This window comes from Myotis myotis, unplaced genomic scaffold (assembly GCF_014108235.1).
Source record: "Myotis myotis isolate mMyoMyo1 unplaced genomic scaffold, mMyoMyo1.p scaffold_m19_p_12, whole genome shotgun sequence".
NCBI classification, from domain to species: domain Eukaryota; kingdom Metazoa; phylum Chordata; class Mammalia; order Chiroptera; family Vespertilionidae; genus Myotis; species Myotis myotis.
Window position 1 is genome coordinate 4881766 of NW_023416316.1, and position 11565 is coordinate 4893330.

An 11565-nucleotide genomic window follows, 5' to 3' on the forward strand; every position below is an offset into this window, starting at 1 on the left:
ATGAGTAAGTGAGCTCTTCACTTGTAATTCTACTGGAAGGCTCAGGAGCCCTGAGGCAGCCTTGTGCGGGCAGCACCCACCTTTGGGGCCAGGACACACGGCAATGTCCCCTTTCCTCTAGAGGATCAGGGTCTTTAGAGAGCAAACTGGAGGGGCCTAGTCTGCCAGCTTTGGTCAGCTGCCAGCGCCACCTGCAGACAGGCCTGGATGCCTCAGAAATGACCTCCTGTTCATCCTGGAAGCTTCTCTCAGGAGAAGAGAGAGGGATGGAGGGAAAGAGCTGCCAACCTTCTCCCGCTTCAGGGGTTGAATCAGACAACAGTGCGGGCTGTCGCTGAGATCCTGGCCCAGCGCTTTACAGCGTCTGTCCCTGAGCTCTCACAGAGCCTCCTGCCCCTTGCTCTCCGGTGCCCACGCCCCACATTCACAGCATCCAGGTCACTAAGGAATTGTGTTGGCAGCCTGTTGGTTGCCCATCTCTCCCACCAGACACCAACCTCGGAGGCCGGGGCTGTGTCCCAGTGCCCAGCGCAGGGCTGGAGCAAGGCCGTGGTGCTGCATGCTGGCGCGGTGCCCACGCTGCAGAGTAGCAGCGCTGCAGAGGATGCGGGGCTGGATGGGGTCCTGCTCCCACGGGTTTCCAGCAGCATCGAGCGGCCCTGCCCAGGCCAGCACTGCCGATTCCAGCAGCCTGGCAGCCCAGCACGGCCTTCGGGGGTGCTTTCCAAGCCTTGCACATCGGACGTTAATGGGAGGCAGCTGTGGCAGAGGAACTACTGAGCTTGGGGTCCCAGGATTTGCGTTCCAGTCCAGCCTCTTCCCAGGGCTGAGCTGGGAGCTCAGGGTCCAGTCTCCTCACTGGAGAAGGCGAATGACAACTGCTGTGGCCTAGGTCTCTCAGCGCCGCCCTGACCGTGAGATGCACAGGGCGCACTTCCATCCAGTCTCGGGGCTTCTCTCAGCTTCGCTCCTGCGCCTGCTCAGAGCCTTCCAGGTCTGCCGGAGCCCTGCGCACGCGGACATGGGCCCCTCGGCACAGAGTCTGTTTGTGTTGAAACCTTTCTCTGGCCAGGTTTCATGGTCGAGCCTGGGAGCCGGTCCCTTTTACATTCACACACATTCTTTGTTTCTTATAAGTGCAGCTCTCACGGGTCCCTATTGTGAGCCAAGGTCGCCCTTCAGCTGTGGGGAGCCCCAGATGCCTTCTCCTCAGAGTCAGAAGGCCCCGACTCCCAGGCACAGGGAGCAAGGAATGCCGGCTGCAGTGGTGCTGCGTGGAGCTGGGCAGCAGGGTCGGACAGAGCCAGGCCAGAGCCTGGCTCCTCTGCCTGACCTTGACACGCCAGCCTAGTAGCTGGGAGATGTCCAGAAGAGAGCAGATGTGCCCTTGCCTAGGGCTCCTCACCCACTCTGAGACTATAAACGGAAGGAGAGAGGAGCTCGTGGAAAGGGAGCCGCACCCCTTGCCCACAGAGTCATCTCTACATCTACTCAACCATAGTGAGGTGTCTCCACAGACCACGCAGAGAACTTGAAATCTGTGCCCAGCAATTGGGAGACCCAGGGAACAGCCAGTGCCTCACTCAGGCCTGTGGGCCCAATGGGGCCGCAGCCAGAGGACAGTGTGGCCGCACCAGGCTTAGGTGCGCTCGCAGATCCGCTGGCACAAGGAAGGTGTGGCCTCCCAGGGACCAAGGTGGCCCCTGTGAGGAACTGGCATGGAGGTGAGGGGATCCAAGCAGCGAGGAGCTGGAGGTGGGCATGGACTCCCTGTTGGCTGCCTCACTGTCCCTCCATCAGGACACATCAGCGCTGATGCCCTGAGCGGTAGGCGTGCACCGGGCTCTGTGCTGGGGGCTCTTCCCACACAGCCTCGGCCCTGTGAAGTGAGGCAACGTGAAGTATTCATTTCTATTCCCATTTCACCAGTAAGGAAACTGGGGCTCACAGGGATTGAGCTAACTGCCCAGGGCCCCACAGAAGAGTGCCAGAGCCAGGCGGGTCTTTACACAGCAGACGGTGAAACAAGGAAGACCACCAGGTGTGCGAGAGCAGTCCTGAGGTCCGAGTGCAGAAGCGCGAGGCGCAGGCGCAGTGTCCCATGGCCTGGCTCCGCTGCCAAGGGCTCTTCAGAGAAAACCTGTCAGTTGGTTTGGCCACGTGGAGGCGGAGCTCACAGGATCTGGAAATGTCTTCACAGGCTCCAACGCACACACAAACATGGCTTGCCCTCTCTGAGGGTCAACATTCTTTATGCATTTTGCTCTCCAGGAAAATATTAGTTCATTTATATAAACGAAACAGTACATGCGGGAGAAATTGAAAACGTGGCCCTTTTTTCTCCACGGACCAGAACTGAGGAGGTTTCTCCATTTCCTCTCTCACAGTGTCTGTCTACTTGTCGTGTGGATCTGCCAGCATGGCCACTCCCTGGGGGCAGAGTGGGGGCAGCTCTGGGCGGGGGGAGGACAGGAGGATGGGCCACTACAGAGACAGAGGGACAGCCTCAGTGGGGACACCTCCGACATTAACCAAGGCCTGAGGGACCTGAGACTAGGGCTGCTCCCAACGCCAGAGTCTGCGTTCCCCGGGCTCCTGGCAGGCGAGCTGGTTAGAGGAGTGGGCACAGCCACAGGGAGGGGTCCGGGAGCTCACACTGGCCTCCTTCTGGGTCCTCGATGCCACACCTGCTCCCTGGAGGCTGCTGCTGCATGTCTTCCCCTGACAGGTCAGCTCCAGGAGGGCAGCCTGTGCCTAGTTCCTGGTGCGTGGCCCACAGCGAGTGCCTGGCCCACAGCAGGCCCAGCCTGGAAGTCCTGAGTGAAGGAACGAATGAACGCATCGCGGGGCCTCTCCTTGGCAGGTGTGGGGTGCCTGCCTGCTGGAAAGAGAGCCTGGAGCAGGAGCTTAACCCCCTCCTGGGAGCCGAGGAGGCTGCGTTCCTGCCATTCCTGGGACTGTGAGAGGCACATTCCTGTCCCCGGTCTGGTCGGGCTCCTGCCACGAAGCCCAGTCTAACTGCCAGATCAGGGAAGGCCTCTTGGGAGCTGTCCCTCTGGCCCTGCCCTCATGGGACCCCTGCTGTCCCAGGGCTGCAGGCACCACCGCTGTCACCTGAGGCTGGGGGTGGGGTGGGGAGCCAGGATGGAGGAGTGAGCCTGAAGCTTTCCAGACGCCCCCCGTCTTCTGGTGATCAATGAAAACCTTCACATCCTGCTTCCAGGCTGCAGCCAGGGATTTGGAAAATTGGTGGGAAACGCCCCTGTGAGCCGGGCTCGCTCGCTGCGTGAAAACTGCCGGCATCAGCGCTCCTCCAGGGAGTGCGGAGTCAGCAGTCGGCGGCTCTGGAGCTGCTTCGAGAGCCAGGTGCCCACAGGGCCCGGCCAGGAGCTCAGAGGCCAGGGCTGAAAGGGCGAGGGCAGGCAACCTGTGTGCCGGCTCTGGTACCCTTACCTCGGGGCAGTCTGAGGGGAGGCTGCCTGGGATAAAGGAGCACAGACGGGGGAGCCGGGAGAGGCACAGAGTTGGAAGGAGCTGGAAGGAGCTGGGGGTGGGGGTGGGGGTGGTTTACAGGGCTGGCGGACTCTGTGAGAGGCCCACTAGTGGTTGTTGAGGTCAGACCACACTGAGGGCCTTCCGAGTATCATTTCCATCCTGACCTCCCCACGACCCTGGGGTGGAGACTTTATTACCCTCATTTTACAGGTGAGGAAACCGAGGCCCAGAGGGTGGACTTGCTGATCCAACACTGCAGTGGCCTAGAACCCAGGCTGGTGACCCTTGAGCTCAACCCAGGAGGAGGAAGCACAGGTGGCCCAGACCCCAACCTGGTCCCAGCCTGGGCAGCAGTGAGATTGGCCCCAGGCACAGAGAGCCAGCTGGACACTGAGGAACAGAAACCGCCATGGTGATACCGACGGAGCACTTTCACCACAAACGAGCCCGTGTGGGCAGAGCGCTTGCCCAGGCATCACAGCAACCTGCAGGGTGACTGCCACCAATGATCAGAGAGGGGAGATGGCAACGCTGGGGCTGACTTCACAGCCTGCACTCTTCATCACTAGGGGACGCTCTGTGTGTCCCAAATATATGGACAGACTGAGGCTCCAGGGAGGCGAGCCATCTGTGCCTGGGGGCACCAGACACCCCGGCCTCCTGTGCACCCTCCCAGGCCCAACAACTCCAGGGCCGGGGCCTGACGAGAAGGGCCCTGGTGACCTGGAGAGGACCCCGTTCTCTGTCTGCCCTGTGCGTGCTCTCAGCTGGGGTTCTGATCTTGCCTCTCTTGGGGCTTTTAGGTCCCAGGCTCTTGCAGGGAGCCCCAGCCCAGAGGTGTCCCCAGGGGTTCCGTGTGCTTGGGAGCTCAGCAAGTTAGTGCGGGAGGGCTGTGAGCAGGGACAGCTGTGTCTGCCAACCTGCAAACAACTGCGCCCTTTGACTCCACAGTCAGGACCCACCTGGCAGCATATTTGGGCTTTCAGTGGGTTCGCCCCACTTGATAGGATGTGGCTACAATACCTGCAAGATCTTCCTTTGAAGAGACGAGTCTTGGAGAGCTACTTCCTGGTTCAATTCTGAGCGAGAGTCTGAAAACAAAGGTTTTTCATAGGATCAGTCAGGCTCTGGTGCATCGGAGGGGGGCTGAGCATGTGTATGTTTGCAATCGGGAGACTGGACTGCGGTTAAGGAGGCTCATGGTCATGAAACCCAGGAATACTTCAAGGTCTGCTCCAAGGTCTGCTCGAGATCACAGCGACTGCCTTCCGAGCCCCCAGCAAGTTCCCACGACCCAGCAATAATGGTTAAGGACGACACAGCAAAGAGTGATCATGGCCCATCCTCTGCTGGCACGCATGTGCTCATTCTCTAGACAACCCTATGAGCTAGGCAGGCATGTCATCCCATCCTATAGATGAGGAGCTGAAGAGCAGTGAGCTGAGTAGCTCCCCAAATTCACAGAGCAATGAGTGGTGAAGCAGGGGGTCTGGTCCTAAGCCGGGGTTTAACCCTCACATGGCACTTCCTCTCAGTTGCCCCCAGAGAGCCAGGAGGCAGTGGCCACCTTAGGAGGATTGGCAACTCAGTATTATTATTTCTCAAAAGCACCAACTAAGAACTGCTGGGTGAAAATGACAGAGTGAAGCCAGATGCCAGACTCCCTGTTTCCCAACAAAACCAACACACACTTAGGAACACTTAGGAGTAACCAAACTTGTCAGATGCTGCTCCACAAGGTTAGGGGCGTGAACGGAAGCCATGACCTTCAAAAACTTGCAGCCAAGGAAGGAGAAGGAGGTGGTGAAGTCTGGCCGGGAGTCGGTCCTTGCCTGTCTCTTCTCTGAACGGCCCCAGGTACTGGGAGAAACGGTGGGGTGGGGAGGGGGGCCTGGTGGATATGCTGACCTGACAGAAAGGGAGCCTCCATGGGGGGATGAGGGTGGAATTTCACACTTGAGGGGATCCCTTTCTGGAACAGGAGACAGCCTTCAACAGGGTGGAGGAAGCCCTGAAAGAGAGCCCCCATCCCCAAAACAGACGGCCTGCTCCCTTCTTCACGGAGCCTGAGCCTGCGTTCCCCAGGCACCAGGGGGGACCGACTGAGAACCCCTGGCCGCAAGGGACCAGCCAACTCACACACAAGTGCAGGGTCAGCTGTCCCTCCCTATCGCAGCCATGGAAGAGTGAGCAGGAGCCTCAATGGGAGCAAGATGAAAAGGAATGGCCTGGCCGCCGAGCAAACATCCTCTCACAGAAAAAGGAGAAAGGAAACTAGCAAGCTGCGCAGCCCTGGGGCAGCCCCAGGAGCAGGAGGAAACCCAAGTGCTTCCATCAGCAGAGTAAGTCATGCAGAGCCCGGGACAGCCATTAGGAAGAAGCTAATGGGTACAGAAGGCAGGCAGCACCAACGCGTGGATGCCTAGAATCCCTGCGAGAAAAGCCAAGAAATGACACAGCAGGGGTCAGAGATAGAAACCAAAGAATTCCTCTGAAAGGAAGAAAGGGCACACCTTGTTCCAGGCACATTTGATACCAAACACCCTCCACTCGGAGGCAGCCCCCTGGTTGAGCTTTTGAAATTCAGGGAATTCTTCACCCCCCCAGGTGGACCAGGCAAGACATTCAACAAGAGGAAAAAATCAGATGGGCTTGAGGCTTCTCTACAGCAACTACAAGCAGGATGGCAAGGGAGTGGGGTCCACGCGTCCTGGGGGAGATGCGAAGGAGCGCAGCCCAGCAGGTCAGAAGCAGACACGTTCAGGAAAGAAATCGGAGTGCGCCCAACTTGTGAGAACCTACTGACATCACCTACGTGCGGGACGAACCTAAAATAAAACCTCCCAGGAATAGAGATGCTGTGGAGACACAGCAGGTGGTAAGAATGGAATCTGTTTAAAAACACTGAACAGTAGGAACTGTGATTCCTGAACATGATGTGTACGTTGTAAACTTGGACTAGGCAGTGATAATAATATAACCAACAAACTGGAAGATGTGAAGCGCAGGGGAGGGGCGGGGGGGGGGGTGCCAACGTTCTCATCTTTCATAGCCCAGCGAACTGACCCTGCTCACAGTGGGAAATCTAGTTAAGACAGAACTGATGGGCTCAATCCCCTTACTGTTTTCCTGACCTCTTCTGTTAATCTTAGAAGCTCTGTTAGGAAATAGTATCTCTTGTGGTGGGGAAATATTTATTTGAAGAGCAATAATTCCTTGTGTTTTATTTCAGTTCCTTTTCTCTGGTTAAATTAAAATAAAATTAAAGTCAATACTTTTAATTAAAAATAGCAAGTGTAGCATGATTCCATTTGAAGAGATTCTTGCCTTGCATCCATCCATCTATCCACCCTTCTCTATGTGTTATCTAAGCACTTTCTATGCAGAGAAAAATGTCCAGAATTATGCTCACTTAATGGCTAATGGGAATGTGGGTTATTTTTCTTAAGTGAAATAAAAGAAACTAAAGGCTGAGAAAAACAAAGCACTGGGTGGGCCCCTTGGCACAATATCCCCAAAGCAGAGGGGGGCAGGGTATGAGAAAGGCAGTCATTGAGGTCTTAGCTCAGCGGCTGCACCCTTTGGGGTGGGAGGCAAGTCCCCAGCTGGGCTGTGGGGTGTGGGCTCCTCAAGGAGAATCACAAACTCTGATGTCTCTGCCACTCAGAGCCGGGGACAGGACCCCCGCCTGGGAAGGGACTCCCTCAGTGTCGGCCCGGGGGCCAGAAAGCAGCTTCCGCCCTGGTTGCCGCTTGCCGCTGCGACAACAACAGAGAGAGCCCCTATGAAGTCCGGGCTGAGTGGGGGCCGGGGGGGAGGGGTTCAGCATTCAGTGCTGGGGTGCTCAGAGTCCTTCGGAAGGAACAGAGCGATTACGCACAACTGCGGCTTGCCCAGGGATTCTCTCACAGCCAGGAGCATTTATAGGTCCTTTTTCTCCTTGAGGGATCTTAGCGTGAATGAAAAGCTACTGTCTCTTTCATTGTGCTACTGGCACAGGAATGGAAAATATTACCCCAGAACCTACATGGAATAATTTCACACTCTGGACTACATTTTTAAGCACAGCAAATGCTTTTAAGTAAAATGAGCTCAATTTGTGGCAAATATAACTTTAATGATAATCTCTGGCTTTTATCTATTTTTGTTACTATTATGTAATAGATCAAAATTTCATATTATATTCTATTTTAACAAGGTGTTATACAATAACAATTAAAGATATTATATCTTGTTCCCAAGGTTAAACCAATAATCAGAACCACCTACGGGGTTTTGAAAAACACAAATGTTCAGGCCCTGCCCCAGCATCTAGATGGGCAGAAGCCTCCCCAGGTGGCTGACTCACAGCCGGGCTGGTCCACAGCTGCAGAGCTGGTAGACGGGCAGCTGTATGAACAGTCATTCCTGAGGTCCTGTGAGTGAATCATGGGAGACGCGGGGGTGTCTCTAGTGACCACTGTTCTCTACAGTTTTCAGGGACTTAGATGAACAGTAATCAAGCTGATCCCAAAGTGGAAGAGATTAAAAAATATATATTGGCTAACAGGACTCAAAGGAATCATGGTATACCAGAGTCAGATGAGATTAAAAGAACAGATTTAAAGTTGACAGAGGGTAAATGATGGATTACAAGATGGTGAGATTTGCCTTGATATATCAGATCCCATGGAAATGTACTGAGGCTCCTGGTTGACCTCCAGCTTAAAATGAGTCAAGAGGATGTCCAATCAGAATGGCAAAGATGATACAAAAAATCCTCCATCTCCCTCTAAATACATAGAAATGCCGGATAAATTCTCAGGTGCCATAAGAAAGAGCCAAAAGCCAGAGCAGTGTGAGTGGAAGATGGGGCCAAAGGGCCCACAGGGATCTTTGTGGGAACTAAGTCTACTCCGTAGGGATACATGGGAGGGAGATGGGCCTCTGCCGGTGCCAGTCAGCGAATATCCGACAGAAAGCTGGGCCCAGGGAGCTGTCCCGTCCAGGAAACAGACCCTTGGGGAACTCCGTTTGCCAGCCAGGAGAGATGGCTAGAAGGCTGCCCTCCCCCAGCCCTGAGTCACCCGTGAGACCTGGAGCACCACACCTCACAGACCGTGGAATCCACCTTCACAGCACCCAGGTGATTTGAGAGAGCCAAGCTGAGAAGTTCACAAAACACCTTCCTCAGACCTATGGGGCAGACAGTGCTACCACGGGCTCGGTGAGGTCAGAGGTCACATTCTGTGTACCTGCATTGTGCAGGGGCCAGGAAAGAGAGTGGGCACTCACTTGTAGTTGTCGTCTTCCACAAACTTCTGGAGTTCTTCGATGTAGCGCACGGACTTCAGGTACTTTTGCACATGGGGCAGGGTTGTGAGGTGATCTGCAAAAGGTGGACAAAACCAGAGGTTCAGTCTTTCCCCATCTCCAGGTCCTGCATGAGAATGTGGGCACCGCTGATCTTGGCACTAGATGCTCCTTCGGTATTGGGACATATATTCAGTCTTTCTAGAGTTGCTGATGGGCACTGGGCACAGGGGGGTCATCAGGCCTGGTTTCTGCCCTCGAGGAGTGCCCCCAGATGGCTAGGCCATAGACACCTCACCCCGAGGCACCACAGGTCTTTGGCCAGGAAAGATGGGTCTTTGGGGGAAGCTGGTCTCCAGAACTGATCAGGCCAGGTGTCTGTGCCCTAAAACAGGTTCCACTGGGCAATATGCAAGCCTCCCATGCCTTCCGCCCCTGTTTGACAAGAAGCAAGAATGACTGAAAAGCCCTTATCCAGCTGGTGTGAGGGTTTTTTAGATCCTGGCACAGTGGGAGAGTTTGCCCCTTGGGCTGCAGCCGCTGGGGAGACGGACGGGCTTTGAGTGCCTGCTCTGTGCCAGGCTCTGTACCAGGAGATTCACAGGAGTCAGCTGCTTTAACCTTCACACCTGCCTCATTTGGGAGACATAATATGTCCACAGAGGAAGAGGCCACGGCGACTTGCAAAGCTAAGGTCCCTAAGAAGTGGCAGAGCTGGGTTTTGATCCCAGGTAACCTGCTACACTTCACTATTTCCTGGAGTGACTGACATCAGCTGCTCTTGGCAGACATTCACAGTCACTGAGGGGCCCCAAGCCCTCCAAGATCCTCTACGTCAACTCACCCCACCCCACGAGGTGGGACAGAACAAGCTAGGGGACAGGTGGAGGTGGTGAAGAACAGCAGAAAGAGGCGGGGAAGGGCCCGGGCTTTCCAGGGCGGTGCGTCAGGCCATGTAAGGAGCACTTGCCTCTCACTGTGAGATTCTGAACAGGTCATTTTGTTTCTCTAGGGCAGTGGTTCTCAACCTTCCTAATGCCACAACCCTTTAATACAGTTCCTCATGGTGTGGTGACCCCCAAGCATAAAATTATTTGCGTTGCTACTTCATAACTGTCATTTTGCTACTGGTATGAATCGTCATGTAAATATCTGATATGCAGGATGTATTTTCATTGTTACAAATTGAACATAATTAAAGCATAGTGATTAATCACAAAAACAATATGTAATTATATATGTGTTTTCCGATGGTCTTAGGCGACCCCTGTGAAAGGGTGGTTCGACCCCCAAAGGGGTCGCGACCCACAGGTTGAGAACCGCTGCTCTAGAGCCTCAGTGTCCTCATTTCTGCAATGGGATGGCACTTGCTTCCCGAAGCTGATGGCAGGGAAGATGCAGGTGCAGGGAGCAGCACTAAGTGAACGTTTGCTGAACGCCAATGAAATGTTGGGGTGTGCTCAGGGCTCCGCACACATCATGTCCCCATGTTTACTGATGAGAAAACCTTAGACTCAGAGACGAGAAAGTGACTTTTCAAGAGGCAGAGCCGAGATCTGAACCCTAGTCTGTCTGACCTCAAAGCCATCTCTGTAATTGCTCTGCTGGCCAGCGGGACAGTGAGTGTCCATGTACCAGGTACCTGTCAGTGGAAAGGGCCTCAGCGGTGAGGACTGCACTGGGAACTCAGTCTCCTCACTGTTCCTCTGGTCAGAGGACAGCTGGTCTGGAAGTGCTGACACCACACCGCATCCCTTATTGGGGGGCTTATGAGCAGGCTGTTTGCTTCAGTGAGCCCACTAGCAGGAAGCCCACCCTGGCTTCCCAGGGGGCCTTCCCAAGCGGAGACTGCTGGAGATTTGCTCACGCCCTGTGTTCTGGAGATAACATCTTGTTTGCACAGTCTTTGAAGATCAAATAATTGTGTAAGTCCGGCTGGTATTACTCAGTGATTGAGTGTCAACCTGTGAACCAGGAGGTCACCGTTAGATTCCCAGTCAGGGCACATGCTCAGATTGTGGGCTCGATCCCCAGTAGAGGGCGTGCAGGAGGCAGCCAATCAATGAATCTCTCTCATCATTGATGTTTCTCTCTCTCGCTCTCCCTTCCTTTCTGAAATCAATAAAATATATTTGTTTAAAAATCTAGCACGTTTGGTGCTCAAGGAAGAGCTTTCTCACTGATAGGTGCCGGACTCAAATTTCAGTGATGTGACATTTCACAGCTCCAGCAATCAGCGGTACTAACCATAGCTGCAGGAGACTTGTAAATCTGCGATTATTCGGAGAATATTGTTCATCTGATTGGATCTTTGTTCGTTTTCCATGATGCTGCCTGAGGCAGGATATGCAGAATCAATGTAGATTAAATCCAGAAGATAGATCCCTAAAAGTAAAGAAGATATTTAATAATGGTAAGTGTTCACCATTAATCATTCAAAAATAGCACAAAACAGCACTGCTCTGCTAGAGGATATAAAGGGCGACTTAGGGAAAACTGAGATCCTCTTTGGACTTAATTCCAATCCCGACTACTAATTTTTCACATAGCCGTTCAACTGTAAATCAAGCATCAAGTGACAACCAAAGTGAACACTGGCGAGATTTCAGCATTTCTGGTTCATACACTCTCCAGCAACAAGGATTTTTTTTTTCTTGTAACCCAAGTGGAAAATAACAGGACATAAAAGAGATGAATGAATACTTGTGTTTTTCACCAGCCGATGAAGTTTAATAGGTCTAAGGTATTCTATCCAGGAGAACACCATTTGGATTGAAT

At 53.9% G+C, this 11565-nt stretch overlaps 1 protein-coding gene across 4 annotated transcripts in view; it reads right to left on the minus strand.

Moving 5' to 3' along the window:
* Positions 1 to 11565, minus strand: part of RALGPS1 (Ral GEF with PH domain and SH3 binding motif 1) — a 238537-nt gene that overhangs the window by 26803 nt on the left and 200169 nt on the right. For all 4 annotated transcript variants that reach the window (XM_036329618.1, XM_036329617.1, XM_036329615.1 and 1 more), the window contains 3 exons: positions 11035 to 11172; positions 8770 to 8863; positions 4519 to 4586 (listed from right to left, as the gene is read on the minus strand). In XM_036329618.1, the coding sequence (XP_036185511.1) occupies positions 4519 to 4586; positions 8770 to 8863; positions 11035 to 11172 (300 nt within the window). The remainder of the gene's footprint in view (positions 1 to 4518; positions 4587 to 8769; positions 8864 to 11034; positions 11173 to 11565) is intronic.